The following is a 26392-nucleotide window of genomic DNA, read 5'->3' as shown; positions in this document are numbered from 1 at the left end:
AAAAAATTCAACTAGCCTCTCTTGTTTCCTTTAGGTGTCTTTTTTATTGAGTTTGAATGTCAGAGTGTTCTAGAGTAAGTGGAACTTTGCTAGGTTTAAAATATTTTCTTTTTGACACACCATTAGACAAATGTTCCTTTTACCATGTATAAGAACTTTTAGCAAATGAGACGTTCAACAGGGTAAGTGTGGAAATGCATGCGTCAGCACAATTTAGAAATGGGGGTAGATGAAAATACATTCAGCTTTGCTATTTATAGTTAAAAGAAGCATTTCTTTAAAAAGACTTGCTGTTGATCCACTTCGGGCAACAGAGCTTAAGTTTTGTTGTTGTTGTAATTTATTCCTAGGGATATTCTATACTGTTCTTCTCAAACTAAAGTCTAGTTTTTTAAAAAAGATTTTTAAGTAATCTCTACACCTAACATGGGGCTCAAACTTACAATCCCAAGATTGAGTTGCACACTCCACCAACTGAACCAGTCAGGCGCCCCACTAAAGTCTAATTTTGCATTAAAAAAATTAAACTTAATAAAAAGACTGACCTACTTAAGTGTGCTTGGAGTTCTTTCATGTTGTCCTGGACCAGAGACGGAGCACGATTTCAAACCTTTTCCAGTCAGCCAGAGGAGCAGAACTGCAGAGGTACTTTTTGGTAAAAGTATGAAGTGGTTAATTACTTGACCACTGATTGATAGATGGCATGGTGTAACTGAGAAATAATGGATTATGTGTTACTTGAGGGCAGGAACTTTCTTTTGGACCCTTCAGAGTACCTACTAAGTGCTTATTAGATGAAACAATACTTGAATTAATATGTCATTAATTAGCCTTGCAGTTTCAGAAATTCCTCCAGGCCCCCAAAGAACCTTTTGGCTTTTCATAAGAGATTTCCATCACTCCGGAAGAGGTGACAGAGCATTCAGGTTCCAAAGGTATAGTATGTGACTGGGATAAAGGGGGACTCTAAAACAAAGCATCTGGGTCAATAGCATAGTTAAGATAACAGCAGAACTGAGGAAGGTACTAGGAATCTACCAGGGTAGCTAATCTTACAGTATAATAAAGTACCATTTCTCTATTATAGCTTTTTCGTTTCAACCAATCTATTTTGGAGCAACTCAAAAATTACAGTTCAGATGGCAGATTTTTGTTGAATATAGTCAAATGTTCATTAGTGAGCAAGGACTCATCAGTAAATGGCATTACTTATGAATCACACCAAATGTAGATTCACTTTTAAAACTTAAGTCTGCAGTTACCTGGGTGGCTCAGTCATTAAGCGTCTGCCTTCGGCTCAGGTCATGATCCCAGGATCCTAGGATTGAGCCCCACATTGGGCTCCCTGCTCTGCAGGAAGCCTGCTTCTCCCTTTCTCACTTCCCCCTGCTTCTGTTCCCTCTCTTGCTGTCTCTGACAAATTAAAAAAAAAATCTTTAAAACTTAAGTCTGCTTTGGTTCAGTCACCTGAAGTGGGAAGAATAGAGGTGGCAAAAGATTAATCTCAAGTTTATCAGTTTTGAAACAAAAGAAGAAATCTTGTTAAAATATTTTGTTGAGCTAATATATAAAAACCACTCTTCCAGTGGGGAGTTTAGCTATTGTTAAAAAAAAAAAAAAAAAAAAAAAAAAGACAACAGATATACAGGTGTGCTCTCTGAACCTATTTTTGGTACCTTATTTTAACTTGTATCACTGATCTGCCAGATCTACTTTTTTTTTTTTTTAGAGAAATGGTTTCAAATGTGCCATTAAGCAGTCTCTTTCTAGTGTAAATTTCATTTATCATTACATGATAGGAGTAGCTCTATTGCTCAAAAACACATAATCTTGATATACAACATAATTATTTTATAATTGTCTGTCATCACACATTTATTGTCTATATACCCAGCACAGGGAAGGAAACAGCTTTAAAAAAGGAGGGAGATTAGAGACTGCTGCTGTTGGTTTTTAAAGACAGTATGTAGAAAGTAAAAAGAATTCTAGATTACCATGCAATCTTGAAAGAGAGAGCACAGTAGCAAATGGCAAATTCCTCTGCTTTCATCTTCAGGAGGGGAAAAAAAAAGCCACAATAACAATTTAAATTTAACTAAGATTTCCAAACTTAAGACAGGATATAATATAATACCACCTGGTACATTACAGACCTGACAGAGATACACATACAAAAAGAGTGAATATGGTTATGGTCAAATTCAACTTAAACTTGAAGTTTAAGCTGAATTCCAAATTTAAAGAAGTCTCTTTTCCTTACAGACATAGTTGATCTGACCAGAGCAATTTGCTTTGAGACCAAAGAGGTCAGTCATTTTACTTCTTCATTAGCAATTGAAAAAATATGACCTTTGGCTTTCTAACCAGCCATTCATTCATGGCATCTACGGTGGATGGCAGCAATGTGGAAATGTATGCTGGATATTTGGATAGTTTCAATATTACATACAATCAATAGCTTATAACAAGTGAAAATAATAAGAACAAAGTTCAGCATAAGTGTCCAAGATAAGATACAAAAAAGCAGAGAAAGTGCTTAAGTCTACAGGTCTTCCCTGAAAGCTTCAAAAATGTTTAACTTTTAAGTAGGTAGGGTTTTAATAGAATTTGCATAGCAGCTTACAATAGAATTTGCATTAAAAATATGGAGATTCTTCCATGTTTTTGACAACACACAAATATATCCACATGCACATAAATTAAACAAGACGACCTGGAGGTTCTCACAAAATTAAAAAAAAAAATCCATCATAACTTTTTCTCAAAAGTGGTCACACTTTTGTCCATCAAAATCATTTACAGTGAAAACTTTTTTCTGAGAGAAAAATGATCTTGTCCAGATTCCACACAGCTTAATTTTTTTTTTAAAGAATAAATTTTGGTCTATTAGCTAAGTGCATTTAATCAGCTGAAAAATGCTTTGTTACCACTCTGCTTAGGATGATAAATTAGGAAAACAAATAATCAGTGGCAACTTTTATCATTTGTTGGTTAGATTTTTCCACTTCTAAAAATGTAAGAAATAAGTAATTCAATCTCTCCTGCCATCCAATAATGCTCCATAACAAAGTTTGTGAGCATACAGCTGATAAAAACAGGCACAATCAGACTTCACCGAGCCTAAAAAGTGCTAAAACATGGCTTTAAAATAGGTGAATGATATGTAAAGTCATTTTTGATTGTTTGTACATGTCCCAATATTTAATCTGAAACTGTCTACTAGGTAGGTGAGTTTACAGTTATAACTATCTAATAAATACTGTATAAACATACATTAAAGTATTTCTTCATATAAAATATTAGATACTTATTTCCAGGTAAGGTTTGATAACTTCAGGAAAGGGCTTACCTTTTTCAGAAAAAGAGTAACTGAGCCTTTCTTTCTTTCTTTTTTTCTTTGGAGAGGAAAAGGGAAATTTTAGGAAATGAGGAGGAAGAATTTTCACACGCCAATTGGCTACTTGTAGACATCTGTGTGGAATATGGACAAGATGTCAAAGCCCCAGGTCTGGGGGAACTGAGGGCACGGAAGCGGGTCCCTCGGAAGTGGGATGACACTACTCTGCAGGTTCATTCCCATTCTACACACGGAAGCCCGCAACATTCTCAGCAACTTCCCTAATTCAAAATGAAAAAGAAATGACAAGTTAAGCTGTTCTAGAAAGGGTGTGAAATACCCCAAATGCCCATTTTTAGTTATTGTTTTAAAATAATTTGCCATATTTTGGCATCTTAATACAAAATACGTATTTATCAAGGCTGTCCTATTCATAAAAAGCACTTCATTTGTGGTTTGAAAACTCCATAAACACACTTAATTGAAGGACAAGCTGGTCACCCATGATTGGAAAGCTGTTGATGTTACACAGGCAGCTTAAGGGCTCTTGCTCTCGGGGGTGCTAGTGGTCAAAGGAAATCTCCCACACATTTTCATTTCACATTAAGACTCAAAATATTTAAAAAACCTTATGGACTTTGGTGTTAAATATGATGGTTCAAGCTTGAACAAAATGAGTCAGAATGGCTCACACACTTTACCTTCTCCTGCTCACATGTTCATTACACCCTTTTTAGAGAACTTTTTCATATAATTCATGAGTACAGGGGCTTGTAAGTTTCCCCTGAAAATATTCTCAGTGGCTTAGCCTTTCACACTAACCAAGAAAACCTCAACCAAATGGCTTTGCTGCAAAGTCTGTGACTGCACTGTGCAACTTTTCAGGTTAATAATGCTCTCACTGCGAAGAATGTCTAAGCTCCCTTATCTGAGGGTATTATGTGTTGAAATTCTGCTTCCAGAAATCATAGCTGGACCTTCAAGATATTGCTTTTCTTCCCTTGCAAATTTACTAAAGATGGAACTAAACATAGGTCTATGAATCCTTAAAACATAAAAAAATTCTTGAAAGGCATATTCTAGTCTAGATTCCAATTTCCAGTTTTAAGTGGATCAAATCATTTATTTTTGGAACGGTAGCCGGGGGAAGAACTGTAATCTCTCCCCAGCCTCTGCATGTGGTTAATCTCATTGTACAAGGGGAAGAAAGATTGACTTATGGGCAGAAGAAACACAATGGGAGTTACAATGTCTAACTCAAACTCTCTGCTCATGAGTCTGCTCTTCCAAATGTCCCACCTAGGTCAGTCCACACTCACACCAAATAGCTCATGTTTTGCATTTATGGTTGTGGGGTTTTTCCTCCCCTGTTTGGAGTGTTACCCTTCTATACTCCCTGAAGTGCTCACCTCCTCTTATGACACTCCTAATAGATCTAGTGAGAAGTATCCCTAGACTTTTCCTCTGAGAATACCGAGAACATCTGAGTCAATATCACCTTTTCTTTTAGATCTGGGGACTGTAGTAATCTTGTCATTATATATAGCTATTATATTATTTTAAATGTTTTCAGATATATACCTCCTTCATAATTAGGAAAAACAAGCTGAGTGTGATTCTTTAATACCACAATCTTACTGCTACTAAATAATGATGACGTCTGGCAATGCTTAGGAAAACCAAGGTAGCTGTTCTGTGGCCTCATCACCCTGCCCACCAGAGAATGCATTATTAAGCCAACAGTGAGTCTTGAATTAGCAGCTGCCTGTCCATGCCACTCTGCTGCCACAAAGGGAGAGGACCAGGGCCAGGAACCAGCATGGGCTCACAAAGCCCAATGCAATTTCACATGATGTTTGTGCTAAAGAGATGGCTTTATAGAGCCTACTCTTTAAAGAAGTGGGCTCTCCAAGATTTATCTTCCTCAGTGAGATCTACCCACTAGAAAAGATACTCCTAAGGAAACCCATCTCAAAGACTATTCCTCAAAACCAAGATGGATGATCTCCCTGGAATGGCAGTGATAATCCAGTTATTCAAACAGTGACTAATGAAGCTCCACTAACCCTAACCAAAGGCACATTTGGTAAGCAATAAAAAAATGGCTTAGGCTAAAATGAGGATTTTCTTTTAAAAGAAATCTTATCGCCTGGCTCCTACCAAAGATAAGTCAGAAAAACCTAAAACAAGCAAACCTCTTCTTTCATATCAGTGGTTTCCTACTTGGTCACCATTAGAAAGGGAGTGGAAGGCAAGGCAAATCAAATTTCACAAGTTCTAAGTCCTAAAGTTAGCACTTCTGAGTGGCAAAGCTTGTGATGCGGTGGGAAAGTGGTGACCAGAGTGGGATGCAGGAGAGCCAGGACAGATGGGAGAACGCTTTGGTGTGCAATTCAAGGACTTCCTGGGGTGGAAGGATGAAGTGACAGTAAGCTCCAATAGCACGTAGGACCTATCCGGAATGGCCCAAAGCACAAGCGGCTGTCAACTAGCACCTGGGAAAAGATGGTTGAACTAAGCAAGATGTCGAGGCTTGAAATAAATCCTACAAGAAGAAGAAAATGAAAACAACTCTTGGATATTTGATTACGTCCAAAAAAACAAACAAAATAAAACTAAACAAAAACCCACAATGAGCCATCCTTTTTCAGAGGGGAAATAAATCTAGTGACTTAGAAACCACATTAGGAAACGAGGCAATAAATCAACAGCTTCAGTTTGGAGCTTATTAGAATCCTAGAATTTCTGGCCAAGGTAGCTTGTGAAAGGCAGGCTCTTCTTTAAACACAGTTACTGTTCAGCAGTGATCTGCAGGTCCTTGTCAAGGCACTGTGCTGGAGGAGAGAGCAAAGAGCTTTCTTTTTGTGCTTTTTTTTTTTTTTTTTTTTTTTTGAGGTGGAAATACTTCTTGTGACATTCAAGACTCTTTTCTGATTTTCTGCTGCTCATACGAGCAGTCCCATGCGAGTGACTTTGGCTGACAAGAACGTGTGCAACACAAATACGATCGGCTTCGGACAAGAGTGCAGGTCCACGGTCTGTGGAGAAAGCACAAATGATCACTACCACACACAGAAGCTTTCATAAACAGACACAAAACGAACAAATTTGGATGTGTTATTCTACTTTTTAGAAAGAATTTGGATTAAGAAAGTGTAGGGGCTCCTGGGTGGCTCGGTTGGTTGAGCGTCTGCCTTAGGCTTAGGTCATGATCCTTGAGCCCCGCATCAGGTTCCCTGCTCAGTGCGGGGCGGAGGGGGGGTCTGCTTCTCCTTCTCCCCCTCCCCTACCCATGCTCTCTGTCTCTCTCAAATAAATAAATAAAATCTTAAAAAAAAAAAAAAAAGGTGCCAGATTTATGGAAACATCTCTCAGGAACTTAAAGCCACAAATGAAAAGTATACTCTGAAGTAAGGTCACTCCAGGTAGTAATGAAACACTAGTGTGAACTTCCACATCACAGTTAGGAGACAAGTGGTAGGGAGCTGGAATCCACCATGCCTGGCAGGAAGAACCAAACGGAAGAAGATGGAAAACAAAGAAAAATATGCTATATGGAGATCATTAATTAGGATTATATTCCCAGGGGAATCAGAGTGAATGCAGCTGAATGTGACTATGGATGGGTATGATTTTTGATATCCCTCACAGGTTTGTGGTAGGAATGCAACTCTTGAGGCTAGTTAGGAGGGCTAGTCATAGATTCCTAAGCTTAGGCCTCTATCTGGACAGCTGACACCAGGTGAACAAGGAGACCTGCATCGGGCTGTGAGTCAAGCCAGTCCTCAGCACTGATGCAGAACCAGGAATAGGGCATAGTTAACTATGCCTTTTATTTATTTATTTATTTATTTATTTATTTATTAAAGATTTTATTTATTCATTTGACACAGAGAGATCACAAGTAGGCAGAGAGGCAGGCAGAGAGAGAGAGAGGAGGAAGCAGGCTCCCCGCGAAGCAGAGAACCTGATGCGGGACTCGATCCCAGGACCCTGAGATCATGACCTGAGCCGAAGGCAGCGGCTTAACCCACTGAGCCACCCAGGCGCCCAACTATGCCTTTTAAAGAAAAATACAACTTTATTCAAAATATAAATTATGAATTTCATCATTAAACTTTGTATACATTAAATATAAAGAGCATGAATTTCATCATTAAACTTTGTATACATTAAATATAAAGCAGGGAGTAAAACTATATAGCCAGGAATAATCTAATACCTAGCTTGCTAAATGACAACTGCTATGAATAACTAGTTAATTTAACATAAGTTAATTTAATAGAAGCATTTAACTCTATTTAATGTTTGAGGCTTTTAAAAAAATATATATATATATACATATTTTTATTGCCCAGCAAGATCAAATATACCAGAAATACAGATACAATGCTGAAATCCAAATGATTTTAAAGTGCTTATTGGTTTCTTGAGGCCCTTAAAACAGCCCTGACCTAATCAAAGACCCTTGGATGGGAAGTCAGTGATTTGATGTTTCAGACTATACCTCCCTCTGGCCTTCTGAGGGATGTTTCCCACTTCTTCTTTTTTTTAAATTTAAATTCAATTAATTAACATACAGTGTATTATTAGTTTCAGAGGTAGACTCATCAGTCTTATATAATACCCAGTGCTCATCACATCACGTGCTGCCCTCAATATCCATCACCCCATCCCTCCCAGCCCCCTCCCCTCCAGCACCCTCAGTTTGTTTTCCATGATTAAGAGTCTCTTATTTTTTTTTTTTTTAAGATTTCATTTATTTACTTGACAGAGAGATTGAGATCACAAGCAGGCAGAGAGGCAAGCAGAGGGAGAGGGGGAAGCAGGTTCCCTACTGAGCAGAGAGCCCAATCAGGACTCGATCCCAGGACCCCGAGATCATGACCCCAGCAGAAGGCAGAGGCCCAACCCATGAGCCGCCCAGGCGCCCCAAGAGTTTCTTATGGTTTGTCTCCCCCTCTGACTTCGTCTTATCTTATTTTTCCCTCCCTTCCCCCATGATCCTCCTCTTTGTTTCTTCATATATAATTCTCTTCCTCTGATTGACTTATTTCGCTTGGCATAATACCCTCTAGTTTCATCCACGTCGTTGCAAATGGCTGCTTCGAGCTTTTGAAAAGCCCTGGTCCATGGTCCAATCATAGTCTCCTAAAGGTTCATCATTTAAAATAAGATTTCTAGACATGATTTCTTATTTGGAAGTTATTTTCTCTACGATCTCTTTCAGTAATAAAATGTCAAGATTCTGTTTTGCAAATTTCCATCTATGGTAAGTGTCAAAAGACATAATATTTCATGTATAAGACTTGAACTTGGGGCACCTGGGTGGCTCAGTGGATTAAAGCCTCTGCCTTTGGCTCAGGTCATGATCCCAGGGTCCTAGGATGGAGCCCTGCATCGGGCTCCCTGTTCCTCCTCTCCCTCTCTCAGCCTGCCTCTCCCCCTACTTGAGATCTCTATCAAACAAATAAATAAAATCTTTTTTAAAATGATAAGACAGAAAAGGCATTATTTTACTCCTTTATCATAATTTGTGATTTCTGAAGTAAACTTTACACACTTCTATGGTTCCCTAAGGGAAATCATAAATTCCTGCTGATCTTTCCTTTAAAAGACAAGGAGCTCTTAAAAAAAAAATGATGGTTGTGTGGAGATACCTCTGTATCTTTTTTCTCATCAGCAGAATTTCTGTAGCAACCAAGTCATTCTATTACTTTTAACTCATCTCAACCAACTACTAATAATAGCAATGGATAGAATTTATTTATTAAAGTTTACCATCTTTTGTATTTTATAGCTCATATTTGATAAAAGCCTATTTCTTAAAAGGGCTATCCATTTTTCCCTTCTACCATTCAGACAAAACTTTTTAAAAAGGAATGATTTCCTGAAGTGGGGGAAAGAAACACACACACACACACACACACACACAGGCCCCAAACCCAAACCCAATACATCCTGAAAACTAAAGAACAATTTCCTGACTCCAAATGGATGATATGTCCACACTTTTCTATACAAAAGGTAAAACACAATGAGAAAGAAAGAAAATACCTATTGGAGTAAACATGGTTTTCAGAAACACTCTTACCAGTTCTCCTTCAGGACCACCAAAATCCAGATACAGATTTCTAATGCCATCATCAGCAGACATTTTCAGCCTCTCAAAGGGGTAGCGGTACAATATGCTGCTGGAACCTCCATTCTCCTTGGAGATAGTGAACCCATTTTCATAGTGGACAGTGAATCTTACTTCTTGGCCATTTATCGTGCAGCCTATTGAAGACATGCAAAAACCATCATTAATAAAGTTAGCACTTCAGTTTTCAAATGGAAAAGGATTCTTCTGACTTCAACAAAGGAAAAAGAATCCTTTCTTGAGAATGTGTGATATCTAACTTATTTGGAATGACCTCAAGTAAGTTTTGTTCTGGTTGCTTGGGTCAATATCTAGACTGAGATGAGAAAGAGATGACCATAACTCTCCATGACATCTGATCTGATTCAGTTTGACTCAGTGAGTATCAATTAAACACTTGTGCTGGCAGTAGGCTGTGCATGGTACTAGAGAAGTGAGAGGCATGGTGCCCGCTCTCGAGAACTTTCTAAATGAATAGGCATAAACGTGAAATTCCTAATCGTGCTGGGTAGAATGTACAGAACACGACTAAACACTAGACTGAACGAGTCCAAAGTCAAGGAATAGTTTTCCTGGAGGAGAAGGTACTTCAGAGAGGCCCTAAAGAATAGGTCAAACTGGATGGGAAGTGAATAGAGCAAGGTTTCAAATGGGCAAGAAGAAAGAACATCCAAAGGAGAGAAGGCAGAAATGCCTTTTAGGGGCAGTCGCAGGGTTTGGTTGGTATTTGGGAAGAGGATAAAGATAATGTTTATTATCAAAGGTAAGAGTCATAGTTAGCAAAAGTCATACTGTCAGTCCGATCAAAGACAAAATTCAAAGGATTGATCTGAATTGATAGGAAAAAAACCCCTTTGATCATTAAGACTGACACATGCCTTTTCTCAAGACTGGTGAAGTTTCCATTTCACTAACATCCGAGCACAGTTTTGTTGTTAGTACAGGGGCTGCAAGTGCAAGGCCCTCTGAGACCTGGGAATTCACACAACCCTTTGAGAGATGTACTTCACATCACCTAAAGGATCAGAGTCTCACTATGCTTGGTCACAAAAAGTACTTTCTAAACAAGCAAGTCCTCCTATCCAGACCCATCAGTGTATTTTTTCACTGCCCTTACACTGAATTAGTTAAAATAGCTCTGTGTTTAAGTAATAAGAAAAAAGAACAATAGACAAATATTGGCAGTGTCCCTTCTCAGCACTACTCAAAGAAGAGAACTTCGGCCCAAAGACTGAATTTTCATTATCCTCAGACAAAAACCCTGGGTGGGGGGGAACATGGATAAAACTACCTACCTGTAGAAAGAAATACAATGCAATAATCTCAAAATAAATGGCTAAGGGTTTGGAGGAAGAACAGATAGATCCTAATCAGGGCAACTAGGATACAGTTTTCAAGGGAATTTTATTCTATTAACATCCCTGAAGCTATAGTGCAGTCAAGGGTAGTGAGATTTGTTTGAGGAGAAGAGGGGATCAGTTCTAGTCTAGAAAAGAGAAGCTCAAAGAACAAGGATTTGCTCGAGTTCTGGAAGCACTGGCTAGAGAAGGTGGGTGAGTATTTCTGCCAGCAGGTGTGTCATTACTGGGGCAAGATCAGGTGACTGCAGCTAGCAAAGGCAAGCCATTAACCCCCTAAGAGCCTGCCATAAACCAAGTTGCCCAAAGATCTTGTTTAGGATTATTTCCTCCTAGGAGGGAAGAAAAGCAACGCAAATGTAGTAGCTGTGTGTGTTACTTAAGAAAAAACAAGGGCCCCTAGGTGGCTCCATTGGTTAAGCATCTGCCTTCAGCTCAGGTCATGATCTCAGGGTTCCTGGATCAGGTCCCATGTCGGGCTCCCTGCTCAGTGGGGAGTCTGCTTCTCCCTCCCGCTCTACCTCTCCCTCAACTTGTGCTCTCGCTCTCTCTCTGGAAGAAAAGAAAAGAATCAAACAGAATATTGTTTCTGATTATCTCAACCTTGAAGGGAAAAAATAAAGGTGACACTGAATATGTCTGGGTTTAGATGTGAGTTTGTTTTCACTTAAAACTGCTAATTAATACCAGATAATTCTGAGCGTATGAATTGACCATAGCAATGTTGTATCTACAAGTCCTAGTTCAATGGTTTCTCCCCAAATGGTAAGTATATATAGTTTAAGCAATGGTGACTAAATACCTGGTACCTCTCATGCTCAGAGGGTGTCAGGAGTAGTGCACTGAAGAGCAAAAAGTCTCTGACTGGGGCGCCTGGGTGGCTCAGTGGGTTAAGCCGCTGCCTTCTGCTCAGGTCATGATCTCAGAGTCCTGGGATCGAGCCTCGGGATCGAGCCCCGCATCGGGCTCTCTGCTCAGCGGGGGGCCTGCTTCCTCCTCTCTCTCTGCCTGCCTCTCTGCCTGCTTGTGATCTCTGTCAAATAAATAAATAAAATCTTAAAAAAAAAAAGTCTCTGACTGTGATTTAACGCGCGTGCGCGCGTGTGTGTGTGTGTACGGCAGCCAGCTGTGATAAGTGGCCCAATTCTGATGGGATAGGATCTGGGACTTATTAGTGAAGCTCTGGGTTACTCCAGGTGGCTTATTATAACCATCCTGATGTCCTGATTCAACTAAAATCCTTTTGTGGACTATAAATCCACTATGTACCTCAATTTATAGGTAAGTCAGTAAAAAATGCAATGTGCTGATTTTGCTTAATAGGGCCATTATCAGAAATATAAAAAGACATCAACAGCATTCAAGGACAATCACAGAACATCAAATACTGAAGTTTAAAAGACAGAAAAAAAACTACATTTTTTGCAGTAATCAAGGGAGGAAGATAAACATTCAGCACCCAGCAGTGGGGGCTTTGTGTTCCTTTTGGAGGGTAGGATGTGGGTTGATAGTGTTCAGAGATCAAGTTAGGGGAAGGAACTTCATGGGCCTGGACCCAGAATAATCAGCAAACATACATGAAGTTCAGCGGAGTTGTGAATTATATATTAGTTTGTTTGCTCATTAAATCATTTATTCTTATTTTTTTACTTCTCTGCTCTCACAGGGCAGCAGGGATGACAGTTGGGTCCTTACAAACAATCTACACTGTAGAAATCACTGTTTTGTTTTGTTTGTAAGATTTATTTATTTTAGAGACAGAGAGAGAGAGCGAGCAGGGTGAGGGGCAGAGGGAGAGGGAGACAAAGAATCCCGAGCAGACTCCCCGCGCTGAGTGTGAAGCCCAACATGGGACTCAGTCTCAAGAGCCCAAGATCATGACCTGGGCTGAAATCAAGAAGCAAATGCTCAACCGACTGAGCCACCCAGGCGCCCCACGAAACCATTGTTTTGAACACTTTTTATGTGCCAGACACATAAGTTACATGTTATATTATGTGTTAGGTCGTGGGAGATACAGAGTTAAACAAAAGATGCTTCCTATTCAGACAAGTGAGAGATAAAGAAAAGGAAATACGGATACAGAAAAATGAACTACATCCTATACTAGGGAATTGGACAAGACACTATATTGGAGGATAGAGGAGAGGGGAATAGTCTAATTCTGGGTAATCTTTTTTTAAAGAAGATTTTACTTATTTATTTGACAAGCAGAGATCACAAGTAGGCGAAAAGGCAGGCAGGGGAGGGGAAGCAGGCTCCCCATGGAGCCCGATGCGGGGCTCAATCCCAGGACCCCGAGACCATGACCTGAACTGAAGGCAGAGGCTTAACCCACTGAGCCACCCAGGTGCCCCAATTCTGGGTAACCTTAAAAGGCTTAATTAGAGGTGCTAATTCTCTGGGGTTTAAGTAACAATAACAAACATAACAATGGCCACTTTGCTGAGTGTATACTACACACCAGAATTAGTAAATCATGACATTTCAACTTGTCTAAAAATCTAATAAACTTTCAGCATCTTTGGGAAAATTTTATTACCAAGTAATATGTAAAACAGACACCCTCATCTCTTCTCTAAGTTCATTTCATCTGTGAGACTTAATTCATAACCAACCCACCACCTGGAATAGGGGTCAAGGACAAGGTGGTGACCAGGGATGGGGTGAGAGGCAGCGGGTGGGGGAAGAGTGAGAGCGCTTCTGTGCACGCCAACCACCTAAAACCCAGAATCTCCAGTTTAGCACATGTACTCTCATCCAAGCTCAATCATTCTGAACGAAGTTCTCTGAGGAGAATCTCCCTGTATCATTAATAGTCTGCATTAGAATATTCTCTGACTTCATGTTTAAGGTTCAATTATTACACTCGAGTATTTTTTTTTCTATTTTTTTTTTTTTTTTTTTTTCCTTTTGAGAGAGACTGAGAATCTTAAGCAGACTCTAGCATGGAACCCATCATGGGGCTCGATTTCACAACCCTGAGATCATGACCTGAGCTGAAATCATAGGGAGTCAGACACTCAGGGTACCTGGGGCTCAGTCAATTAGGTGTCTGCCTATGGCTCAGGGTCCTGGGATCGAGCCCTGTGTTGGGCTCCCTGCTCAGAAAGAAGTCTTCTTCTCCCTTTCCCTCTGCCCCTCCTCCCAACTCATGCACACTCTCTCTTTCTCTCTCAAATAAATAAAATCTTTTAAAAAAAGTCAGATTAGCAACCGATGGAGGACCCAGGAGCCCCTCAACATTTCTCTTTAAACTGGATCTCCTGCATTAATATTTTTAGATGTTCAAATCTCTCATTATCAGAAGAAATGCCATTACTCAATCCTCAGCTTCCCTTTTTCTCTCTATCTCTTTATTTAAAGATTTTATTTATTTATTTGACACAGAGAGAGAAACAGCGAGAGAGGGAACAAGCAGAGGGAGTTGGGGAGGGAGAAGCACGCTTCCTGCTGAGCAGGGGGCCCACGATACAGGGTTCGATCCCAGGACCCTGGGACCATGACATGAGCCGAAGGCAGATGCTTAACGACTGAGCCACCCAGGCACCCCCTCTCTCTTTTTAAAAAGATTTTATTTTTAAGTACTCTCTACATGCAACATGCAGCTTGAACTTACAACCCCAAGATCAGGAGTTAATCTCTACCAACTGAGCTCTACTGACTGAAGCAGCCAGGAGCCCCGCTTTCTTTTCTTAAAAGGAGTGTCTTTAGTCAGTTTATCTGTGTTTCACTGTGTTTCACTTTCCTTTCAATCCTCAGTCCTTTTCAGTCTGCCAAAGCCATCACACCACTGAGTATCTTTTCTGAAGGGCACCAATAATTATCTCCATGTTGCTGAATCCAACCAGCTTCCTTAGCTCTTGTCTTGATACTTGCAAGTACTCACTGTCAGCTGTCTACCCAGTTTCTATTTCTCCATTCTTCCTTTACAGCCAAACCCTATTTTTTTAAAAGATTTTTTTTATTTATTTGACAGACCGAGATCACAAGTAGGCAGAGAGGCAGGCAGAGAGAGAAAGGAGGAAGCAGGCTCCCTGATGAGCAGACAGCCTGATGTGGAGCTCAATCCCAGGACCCCAAGATCATGACCTGAGCCGAAGGCAGAAGCTTTGACCCACTGATCTACCCAGGCACCCCCCAAACCCTATTTTTATTCAAATTTCTACACTTTTTCCTCATGTGTTACAAAGAAGGGTCATCTCAGCTTCAAGGGTAGATAGCGGCGGAGCCAATCCGAGCACAGCTTTCCTCTGGTAACTGTTGTTGGTCCAAAGTATACACATGAACCAAATTGGCTCAATCAGATTGGAAAGAAATACAATTGGGAAGGAAAGACCACCCCTCACCTTCTATCCTTTTTTTTTTTTTTTAAGCTTTTATTTATTGGGGCGCCTGGGTGGCTCAGTCATTAAGTGTCTGCCTTTGGCTCAGGTCGTGATCTCAGGGTCCTGGGTTCAAGTCCCGCACTGGGCTCCCTGCTTGGCGGGAAGCCTGCTTCTCCTTCTCCCATTCCCTCTTCTTGTGTTCCCTCTCTCGCTGTGTTTTTCTCTGACAGATAAATAAAATTGTTTCTTTAAAATCTTTTAAAGAAAATCTTTAAAAGAAAAGATTTTATTTATCTGTCAGAGAGAGAGAGCACAAGCAAGGAGAGTGGCAGGCAGAGGGCGAAGCAGGCTCCCAGCTGAGCAGGGAGCCCAACTCGGGGCTCGATTCCAGGACCTGAGCAGAAGGCAGATGCTTAACCAACTGACCCACCAGGTACCCCTCACCTTTTATTCTTACTCTTTCTTCTATGTAGATAATACATTTCTTTAGTGTTTAATCTAGTTTTAGAGGGGATTTTCTGTTAATTTCAGCCTAAACCATCCTGATACATTTAGCCCTACTGGCTGCTCCTTTCCTTCTTCTATGGTTTGCATGAAGCTAATGGTCCCCACCAGCCTTAGTTTTCCTTTGCGTGCTCTGACTACTATCTCACAGTCTGCTAAGTTGGGGAGACACTGGCTTTTTCAAACTATGGGATACTGCTGAGTACAATGATACATGTTAAAGATAACTTTCCAAGCAGCTTTCCAGTAGTAAAAAAATTTAATAAAGCCAAGAGGAAAAAAGGCTCATTAATAAATTTATTGTTATATCAAGATAATTGCTGGTAAATACATCCCATGGTTTCTACTTTGTGTCTTTTTATTTTATTTTTTAATTTTTCTTTATTTTGTATCTTTTTAAAATGAGAGACTACTGGAGATTAGCAGTGTATCCTGAAGGACAACTATCCTAACATCAAAGAAATGCTCTGCTGCAAATCTTGTTTCTGCTGTTCTGCGGCCAGTTACTCGGTATGAGGGGTCTGGAGGGCTGCAGTATTTCCTGTAAGACCTTTCCTTCAGTAGCTGCAGGACTGAGCCACCTTGGGCTCCTCTGGGTCTTCCAGAAAAATCCAGAAGGTAATGGGCTTTGTGGGTTCAACCTGGCCTGATTGCCCAGGACTCTCTTGGAGAAAGGCTGAAGCAATATCATCTGTTCCTGCACATAAAAAATGCAAGTCTATCAAGTATAATCAATGGATTGATCATGCCCAGGCTTACAAAGAAAACATGACACTATGTTCCTTTCTTATAGCTATTTGGTCAAAGGCATGAAGTAGGTCTTATTTATTTTTATTTCTCACATTACAAAGCACAGCACTCTGTAAGTAAAAAAACACTCAATAAATGTTTGTTGATTTAATGAATTAAGAGAAAATGATACTGTATATGTCCTCTAGGAGTTTAATCTGCGCATAAGAATGAGTCATTTAGAGGGGGGAAAGCAGGGGCTTGAGGCACTGGTTTTGGAGTCAGAAAAGACCCAATTCAAGCCCTCACAACATTAATGCCAGTTCTTTCATCTTAAAAATATAGGCTTATGGGGTGCCTGGGTGGTTCAGTGGGTTAAGCCTCTGCTTTCGGCTCCGGTCATGATCTCAGGGTCCTAGGATCGAGCCCTGCATCTGGCTCTCTGCTCAGCAGGGAGCCTGCTTCCACTTTTCTCTCTCTCTGCCTGCCTCTCTGCCTACTTGTGATCACTGTCTGTCAAAAAAATAAATAAAATCTTTAAAAAAAAAATAGAGGCTTAGAAGTGTGTGTGTTAGGGTCAGAGGAAACATACATTCAATTTATGACTTATAACAACCCTGGTAAGTACTCATTATTCCTTCTGCTTCTGTCCTTCCAACTTCAAAGGCAGGGGCTATGCCTACTCTATTTTAGTATAGCCAGTACAAGTACAGAGTATACACTCAATCCATATTTGCCCAGTAGCTGAATAAAAATTCAAGAGAATTTTACAAAATCAAGAACACGGTTAAAAAGCAAACTCTTTCGTTATATATGCTAACAATATAAACACTTCAAAATGCTCATTTTTCTTCTCCTTTTGGAGATTTTCTACATCTTTACTAAAGCAAATCCTCCTGTATCTACTACTACTTAGCCTTTATAACATCAAAACTATAGAAAAGCAGAGTATCTCCATAAAGTTCTTTGATTTAAAAATTGTAAAGTTTGGGTAACTGGTATGATGAAATTAGCCTTTAGAAGAATATTTATTAAAGTTCAAACAAATATATACATATATGTATTTTCATACTTTGAATTCCTATAAAAAATGGAAAATGGTTTTAAATATATCAAAGAATTAACTGTATTTTCTGCTTAGTGATCTTGAGGTTCATATTTACTAAAAGGAAAAAGTCCTGTGTTCTGGAAGGATCATATACCAATTCTACTGTAATCTAACAAAGGTTTAAAACTAAATGAACATTATACAGATGCCTGGGTGGCTCAGTGGGTTAATGTCTGCCATTGGCTCAGGTCATGATTGCAGGGTCCTGGGCTTGAGTTCTGCATTGGGCTCCTTGCTCAGCAGGGAGCCTGCATTTGCCTCTCTCCCTCACTCACTCTCTGTCTGACAAGTAAATAAACAAAATCCTTTCTTTAAAAAGATTTTATTTATTTATTTGACAGAGAGAGATCACAAGTAGGCAGAGAGGCAGGCAGAGAGAGAGGAGGAAGCAGGCTCCCCGCTGAGCAGAGAGCCAATGTGGGGCTCGATTCCAGGTGCCTGGGATCATGACCTGAGCCGAAGGCAGAGGCTTTAACCCACTGAGCCACCCAGGTGCCCCATAAATCTTTAAAGATAAATAAATAAAACTAAATGAACATTATGAAGTTCATGTGTTGCGCTCACTAGCAAAATCTTAAAGGTAGTTACCAAAATTTTTCTAAATGAGTATACTATACAAAGAAATAAATAAATGCATAAGCCATAACCAATACACATAAGAGACAAAGAAATAGAGCTTAAATTTATGATTTCTTCTTGTCAATGTTCTGATGTTCTTTAGGCCACAGATACCTGAATAGGTAGTACAATGTGCCATAATTATAGTTTTAAATAAACCTTTCTGAATCTCCCAACAATAACATCAAGTGATAACATGCATCTGCAGGACATGCTTATATATGTACGTTTGTATACGCAAATGAGGATGCGCACATTAAGCACACACATATTAAGACAAAGATCAGGTGTATGACATACATACACACACAAATGCATTTTAAAGGAATTCTGGCTCTCATCAAAACAGTTTACTTTCGGGGCGCCTGGGTGGCTCAGTGGGTTAAGCCGCTGCCTTCGGCTCAGGTCATGATCTCAGGGTCCTGGGATCGAGTCCCACATTGGGCTCTCTGCTCAGCAGGGAGCCTGCTTCCCTTCCTCTCTCTCTGCCTGCCTCTCTGCCTACTGCGATCTCTCTCTGTCAAATAAATAAATAAATAAAATCTAAACAAACAAACAAACAAACAAAAAAAAAAAAAACAGTTTACTTTCAGTCACTTTAGTACATGTGGCACAGTTCTAAATACAGAGTAAGTGATTAGTAAGTATATCAGTTGACCTGAATTGTGGAAATGAAAGTATTATCAAGGTAATATTAACAGACAACTATAAGTGGGAATAAAAAGGTTCAAAATTACCAAAAAATAAAGTATAAGGACCCAGCCAATCCTCCCCTCAAGCCATCTGTATTTAAACAACCGTGAGCCAGGGACTGGACAGATTGTTGTTTCCAGCCAGAAGTTTAGCTGTCAGACAGCAGAGCAACAACAGGAAAGTGAAAAATGTTAAAAATCTAAAATGCATTCTTTGTTTTGGGAAACACATCTCTCTGGATTTTTTTTTTTTTTTTTTTTAAAGATTTCATCTATTTATTTGAGTGAGAGAGACAGCATGAGCAAGGGGGATGGGCAAAGGGAGAAGTAGATTCTCTGCTGAGCAGGGAGCCTGATGCAGGGCTCAATCCCAGGACCTTGGGATCATGACTTGGGCTGAAGACAGACGCTTAATCATCTGAGCCATCCAGGTGCCCTTCTCTCTGGATTCTTAAAGACGATATGGTGATCTCAGATGCCAGTAAAGGGCCTAATGAATGTTCTTGGGCTCCCCAAAGGAACAGAGAGCACTGTAGACCTTCACATTGAGGACACAACCCAGAAAGCATATTCTGTGCCCAAGACTAAAACCAGAGCCCTGAAGCCATTAATGTGGTCACCAACCACTCTATAGTGAAAATGGGTGGGAAACACACAGATGAAAAAGTGTGGATATGGTGGCTTTAGGTGAAATCCAAGGTGGGGTCTTACTAGTCACTGGTGTCACTATTTGAATCATCACTGTGGTTGTAAGGAAAATATCAACCAATTACTAATGAGTTGAAGAATTATGTCATTTTGACAACATTTAAAAAATTCTCCCTCTGCCAATGTTAGAAGATGACCCATGGAAATGTTACCTATGCAGTTCTAAAGCCATGGAGATCTCTCACTTTCCAAAAGCAATGGAAAGAAAGATAAATTACAAGACATTCTTCCCTTTAAACATTTTCTCTTTTTATAAAATTCTATAAAACTGTTTATAAAATAAAATACATAGAAAACAGGAGCAAAATTAAGTAAACTGTATTGGAACCAAGATAATCAAATTAGTGTTACCTGGATGGTTCCGTCGATTAAGCATTTGCCTTTGGCTCAGGTCATAATCCCGGGGTCCCAGGATAGAGCCCCGCAACAGGCTCCCGGATCAGTGGAGAGTCCGCTTCTCCCTCTGACCCTCCCCCCTTTCACATTCTCTCTCTCTCTCTCTCTCAAATAAATAAAATATTTTTAAAAAGATAAAATTAATTCAAACCATATTAGAAACTCTGTATCTTCATTTTGACTATTCTTTGTTCTTGTTAAAATGGAAAACAATCTGGAAATACCTACACGTGTACATACATATATATACACAAAGGAAGCCATAAGGACTAGCCACAAGAGGGCGCTTCAACAATGAAAAGACACCACCAGGCTTCTCTCCTTTAGATGCTTACTTCAAAATTTGAAGACAAACTCCTACTCAAAATTCCTTATTTTTCTGTAGCCATAAGCCTTGTCATATGCCCATATTTTAAGGGTGTTTATCCATATCTTAGACTAAATCTTCTGAACAGAAGGTTAGTGCATCTAGTACTTAGTAAATCAGTCCTTACGCTATCATATACAGATTAAAACAATGAAGACCAAAACTGTCACGTTGTACAAAGGGTGTTATAAAGGAGCCATATATAAGGTTTAGGGAAACTTTACTACTGAAACAGAAAAACCAGGTTTCTTCCATCAAGATCATTTTATGCTGCCATATTTTAGAATATTTTTGAGTAATGGTTTTTACTTTATTTTTTTTTTTAAGATTTTGTTTTAAAGATTTTATTTATTCATTTGACAGAGAGACAGAGAACATAAGCAAGGGGAGTGGCAGACAGAGGGAGAGGGAGAAGCAAACTCCCTGCTGAGCAAGGTCCTGATGCGGGACATGATCCCAGAACCGTGGGATCATGACCTGAGTGGAAGGCAGATGCTCAACCCAGGTGCCCCTTTTAATTAAGATTTATTTATTCATTTGAGAGAGAGAGAGAGAGCACGAGTTGGAGGGGCAGAGGGAGAAGGAGAAGGAAAGGGAGAATCCCACGTAGGCTCCACACCCAGTGCAGAGCCCAAAGTGGGGCTCAATCTCTGGACCCTGAGATCATGACCTGAGCTGAAATTAAGAGTTGGACACTCAACCAACTGAGCCTCCCAGACGTCTCTGGTTTTTACTTTATTTTTTATTTTATTTTATTTACTTATTTGACAGACAGAGATCACAAGTAGAGGCAGGCAGAGAGAGAGGGGGAAGAAAGCTCCCTGCTGAGCAGAGAGCCCAATGTGGGGCTCGATTCCAGGACCCTGGGATTATGACCTGAGCTAAAGGCAGAGGCTTTAACCCACTGAGCCACCCAGGCACCCCCCTGGTTTTTACTTTAAACAAAGTATAACATTTCCATGTAATTACTATTTGAAATGGTGTGTCAGGATCTATACCTAGAGAGACTTCCTTAAGTAGCTCAGCAGCAGCATGGCAACCCTGAACAAGTATCCTGGTCCAGGTCGACAGATCCCGATGTGTCTCCACCCTGAAGAGATGCATCTCAATGCCCTGCCGAGAGCCTGTTCTGGTAGCAAACGTGAGGTCAGATCCAAGTGAGGGTGATCGACATCCGGAGCCAGAATGAACCAACCTAGGACCACAAAGAGGGCAAAGATCAAAAGTAATTAATACAGTGGTATAAGAAAATGTCAGCAATTTATGCTGATAAATAAGCAGAAAGTTATAAAAGCTACCTGCAGTTCTGGAAAAGTATATTTCAAAACAATATTATAGCCTTTGAAGTATATACCATTCTGTTTTCCCATAAAATGACCCCTCAAGTCATAGGCAGAACACTGGGCTGGATGAGCTAAGGCCCAATATTCCATTCCTTTTTATGCTCTGAAAAGGCTGCACAGGTCAAAGAAAGGTTCAGTTTTGACTAGGACGTGTTAAGCCCCCACATACAAACAGCCTCCCCTCTTATCAACATCGCTCACTAGATGGTACTTTTTTTTTCCTACCAAGAATGAACCTACACTGACATATCATAATCACCCAAAGTCCATAGTTGACTTTAGGGGTCACTCTTGGTGTTGTGAATTCTATAGGTCTGGACAAATGTGTAACAACATATATCCGTCATTATAATATACACAGTATTTGCCCTAAAAGTTCTCTTTGCTCTGCTTATTCATCCCCTCCCCCTCCTCCTGTCAGCCATTTATCTGTATACCTTTTACTTCCTTTTCTTAACTTACTGCATTAGCAAGAATTGTTTGTAGGATGTTAAAAAGGAATGGCAAGAGGGGACAGGACATCCTTGCCTTGTTCCTGATTATAATGGGAAAACTGTGTTTCTCATTATTAAGCATATTAGCTAGAGATTTTTTGTAGACAGTTTTTATCAAGTTGAGAATATTCCCTTCTATTCCTAGTTTACTTTTCTTTTTTAAAAATCAGAAACCGGTATTGAATTTTGTCAAATGACTTTCCTGCATCTCTTGATAGATTCATATGATTTTTCTTGTTTAGCTTCCTTTTTTTTTTTTTTTTAAGATTCTATTTATTTGACGGACAGAGATCACAAGTAGGCAGAGAGGCAGGCGGTGGTAGGGGGGGAAGTAGGCTCCCTGCTGAGCAGAGAGCCCAAAATGGGGCTCGATCCCAAGACCCTGGGATCAGTGTCTAAGCTGAATGCAGAGACTTTAACCCATTGAGCCACCCAGGCACCCCTCTTGTTTAGCTTCTTGATGGGATGGATGACATTAATTGATTTTAGAATACTGAACCAGCCTTACATATCTGGGATAAATCCCACTCGGTCATGATATATAATTCTTTTTATACTTTTTTGGATTTGATTTGCTAATACTTGTTGAGGACTTTTGCATTTATATTCATGAGAGATATTGGTCTACATTTTCTTATAAGGTCTTCGTCTGGTGTTGGTATTAGGGTAATGCTAGCCTCACAGAATGAGAAAGTATTTCCACTGCTTCTGTCCTCTGAAAGAGATTATAGGGAATTTCTTCCTTAAATGTTTGGTAGAATTCACCAATGAACCCATCAGGCCTGGTGTTTTCTTTTGGATGACCTTACACTTTCCACAAAAATTAATTCAAAAGGGATCTTAGACCTCAATGTAAAATGTAAAAGTATAAACTTGCAGAAGATATTTTAAGAGAAAAGCTAGGTAATCTAAAAAGATACAACACAAAAAGTGTGATCCATGAAAAAAAATTGGTAAGTTTTAAGTTAAAAACTTCTGCTTTTTGAAAGACACTGTTAAAAGAATGAAAAGACAAGCCATGGAGTAGGAGAAAATATATGAAAAGCACATATCTGATAAAGGACTAATATCCAAAATATACAAAGAACTCTTAAAACTCAACAATAAAGAAACAAAAACCCAGTTAAAAAATGGGGAAAAGACTCATTTCTTAGTATATAGCCAAAAGAACTGAAATTAGATTATTGAGATATTTTACATCTATGTTCACAATAGCCAAGAGGTGAAAGCAACTTAAATGTCCACTGACAGAATGAATAACTGAAGAAAAAGTGGTATATACATACAACAAATTATTACTCAGTCTTAAAAAGAAGGAAATCGGGGCGCCTGGGTGGCTCAGTGGGTTAAAGCCTCTGCTTTTGGCTCCGGTCATGATCTCAGGGTCCTGGGATCGAGCCCCATATTTGGCTCTCTGCTCAGCGGGGAGCCTGCTTCCCCCTTTGTCTCTGCCTGCCTCTCTTCCTACTTGTGATCTCTCTGTGTCAAATAAATAAATAAAATCTTAAAAAAAAAAAAAAGGAAATCCTGTCATATACACCAACACACATGAACCTTGTCGACATTATACTAAGTGAAATAAACCAGTCACAAAAAGACAAACACTGCCTGACTCTACTAATATTAGGTACCTATAGACCAACTCTTAGAAACAGAAAGTAGAATGGAGAGTTGAAGGCAGTAAGTCAGAATGGCAACTATGAACCTCAGGGTTTCGATGAAATGCTTACATGAATACTTCATCTAACTCTTGGTTGATTGGAGAAGGGACCATTATTTCTGATAAATGTTGTACCTGGGGATTTTGCAAGTCCAGTCTGTTCTAAAGTTTTTATTTTTAGCCTGTACAAATCATGATAAGAATGAGACATAACTGGGGTGTCTGTCAGTAGACATGCGACTCAACCTCAGGGATGTGAGTTCGAGCCCCGTGTTGGGTGGAAAGATTACTTAAAAACTAAAACTTTTTTTTTTTTTTAATATTTTATTTATTTATTTGACAGAGAGTGAGCAAGAAAGAGAGCACAAGCAGGGAGAGTTGCAAGCAGATGGAAAGGAAGAAGCAGGCTCTCTACTGAGCAAGGAGCCCAATGTGAGTAGTTCAGTTGGCTAAGTGTCTGACACTTGATTTCAGCTCAGGTCATGATCTCAGGGTGATGAGATGGGGTCCCACTTTGGGCTCCATGTTGGGCATGAAGCCTGCTTAAGATTCTCTCTCTCCCTATGCCCCTCCCCATTCAAGAAAAAAAAAATCAATGTATTGATTGTATATTGTAGGAGCGAACAATCTATAAAGGAAATTAAGAAAAAAAATCCATTTATAATAGATCAAAATGAAAAATACTTAGGAATAAATTTAGCGAAAGAAGTATAAAACTTATAAAACTCTAAAACATTCCTGAAAGAATTTAGAGACCTAAGTAAGTAGATACCTTTGATCATGGACCAGAAGACTATATTTTTAAGATGGCAATATTCCCTAAATTGATCTACAGATTCAAGGCAATCTCTATGAATTTTCATCTTTTTTTTTATTTTCCAGAAATCAACAAGCTAATCCTAACATCCATATGAAAATGCAAGGAACTTGCAATCACCAAAATAATTTTGAAAAAGAACAAAATTGGAGGATTCACTCTTCTGATTTCAAAACTTACCACCAAGGTATTAAATTGACAGTCCAGAAAAAAAAAAAAACAACACCCTAGTTATGATCAACTGATTTTTGCCAAGAGACTTCAATGGAGACAGAACAGTCTATTTAACAAATGGTACTGTGATAACTGAATATTCCCAAGCAAAAGAATGATGTGATGTTTGACCACTATTTCACACTACAGAAAAACTGACCCTATATGGATAAAAGAATGAGTCTGAGAGCTAAAGCTACAAAACTTTTAGAAAAGCTCACAGAAGTAAATATTTGTGACTCTGGATTAGGGAAAGCCTTCTTAGATGTGACACAAAAATGCAAGAGGAGACTGATAAATTGGACTTCATCAAAATTAGAAATTTTTGTTCTTCCAATGACACTGTCAAGAAAGTGAAAAGACAACTCACAGAAAAGGAACTATATTCGCGAATCGTATATTTGATAAGGTATTTGCCTACAGAATATATAAAGAATTCTTACAACTCAATAATTAAAAGGCGACCCAATTAGAGAATCAAGGATTTAAATAGATACTGCTCCAAAGAAGTATACAAATGGCCAATAAGTACATGAAAAGATGCTCAACATCATTAGCTATTAGGGAAATACAACTTAAAACCATGAGGGTATGGAGAAAATGGAAAACTCATACCCTGCTGGTAAGAATTTCAAATGATGTCCAGCCTGGTACTTTCTCAAAAAAGGTTAAATATAGAGCTCCATATGACCCAGCAATTCTGTTCCTAGCTATATATGCCCCCAAACCAACATATGTTCACATAAAAACTTGTATATGAATATTACAGCAGCATTATTCATAAGACTCAAAAAATGTAAACAGGCCAAATGGCCATCAACTGATAAATGTGGTCTATCCATACAATGGAACATTATTCAGCCATAAAAAGAAATGAAGCTATGACACACGCTACAACATGGATCAACCTTGAAGACAGTATGCTATGGGAAAGAAATCAGACATAAAAGGCTACATATGATTCCATTTATATGAAATGTCCAGGATAGGCAAATCTACAGAGACAGAATTCGATTCCCGGTGAGGGCAGGCAGCGGGGAAAATGAGAAGTGACTGTCTGTCAATGGGTAAGAACTTCCTTTTATGGTGATGAAACTGTCCTAATATTGATTATGGTGATGGTCACACAACTCTGTGCACATAATAAAAACTATTAAATACCACACTTTGAATGGGCGAATTGTATGTATATGGGTTATTTTAGTAAAGCTGCTAAAAAAGTAACAGTGAAGGCGTGCCTACGTGGTTAGTCGAGCTTCAGACTCAACTCTTGATTTTGGCTCAGGTCATGAACTCAGGGTTGTGGGATTGAGCCCTGCACTGGGCTCCACACTCAACCAGGAGTCTGCTTGTCTCTTTCTCCCTCTGCCCCCCACCCATGACTCTCTCTCTTGTTCTTCAAAATTAATAAGTAAGGGGTGCCTGGGTGGCTCAGGCAGTTGGGCATCTGGCTTCGGCTCAGGTCCTGATCCTAAGGTCCTGGGATTGAGCCCCACATCGGGCAGCCTGCTTTTCCTTCTCCCCGTCTCCCTGCTCTCTCTCTGTCAAATAAATAAATAAAATCTTAAGAAAGTAAAA

The 26392-nt window shown here is 39.5% G+C and overlaps 1 protein-coding gene across 1 annotated transcript in view; it reads right to left on the bottom strand.

The window, feature by feature from the left end:
* Nucleotides 1-1713: 1713 nt before the first annotated feature.
* The window catches only part of SNTB2 (syntrophin beta 2), a 114268-nt gene continuing 89589 nt past the window's right edge, over nt 1714-26392 (bottom strand). Inside the window, exons 5-7 of the mRNA XM_032324985.1 lie at nt 21286-21482; nt 9432-9616; nt 1714-6375 (exon numbers count right to left, since the gene is read on the bottom strand). Coding sequence (XP_032180876.1) covers nt 6283-6375; nt 9432-9616; nt 21286-21482 — 475 coding nt within the window. The 3' untranslated portion in view covers nt 1714-6282. The remainder of the gene's footprint in view (nt 6376-9431; nt 9617-21285; nt 21483-26392) is intronic.

Source organism: Mustela erminea, chromosome 19, assembly GCF_009829155.1.
Source record: "Mustela erminea isolate mMusErm1 chromosome 19, mMusErm1.Pri, whole genome shotgun sequence".
Lineage (NCBI taxonomy): Eukaryota > Metazoa > Chordata > Mammalia > Carnivora > Mustelidae > Mustela > Mustela erminea.
This window is presented reverse-complemented; position numbering and strand designations above follow the sequence as displayed.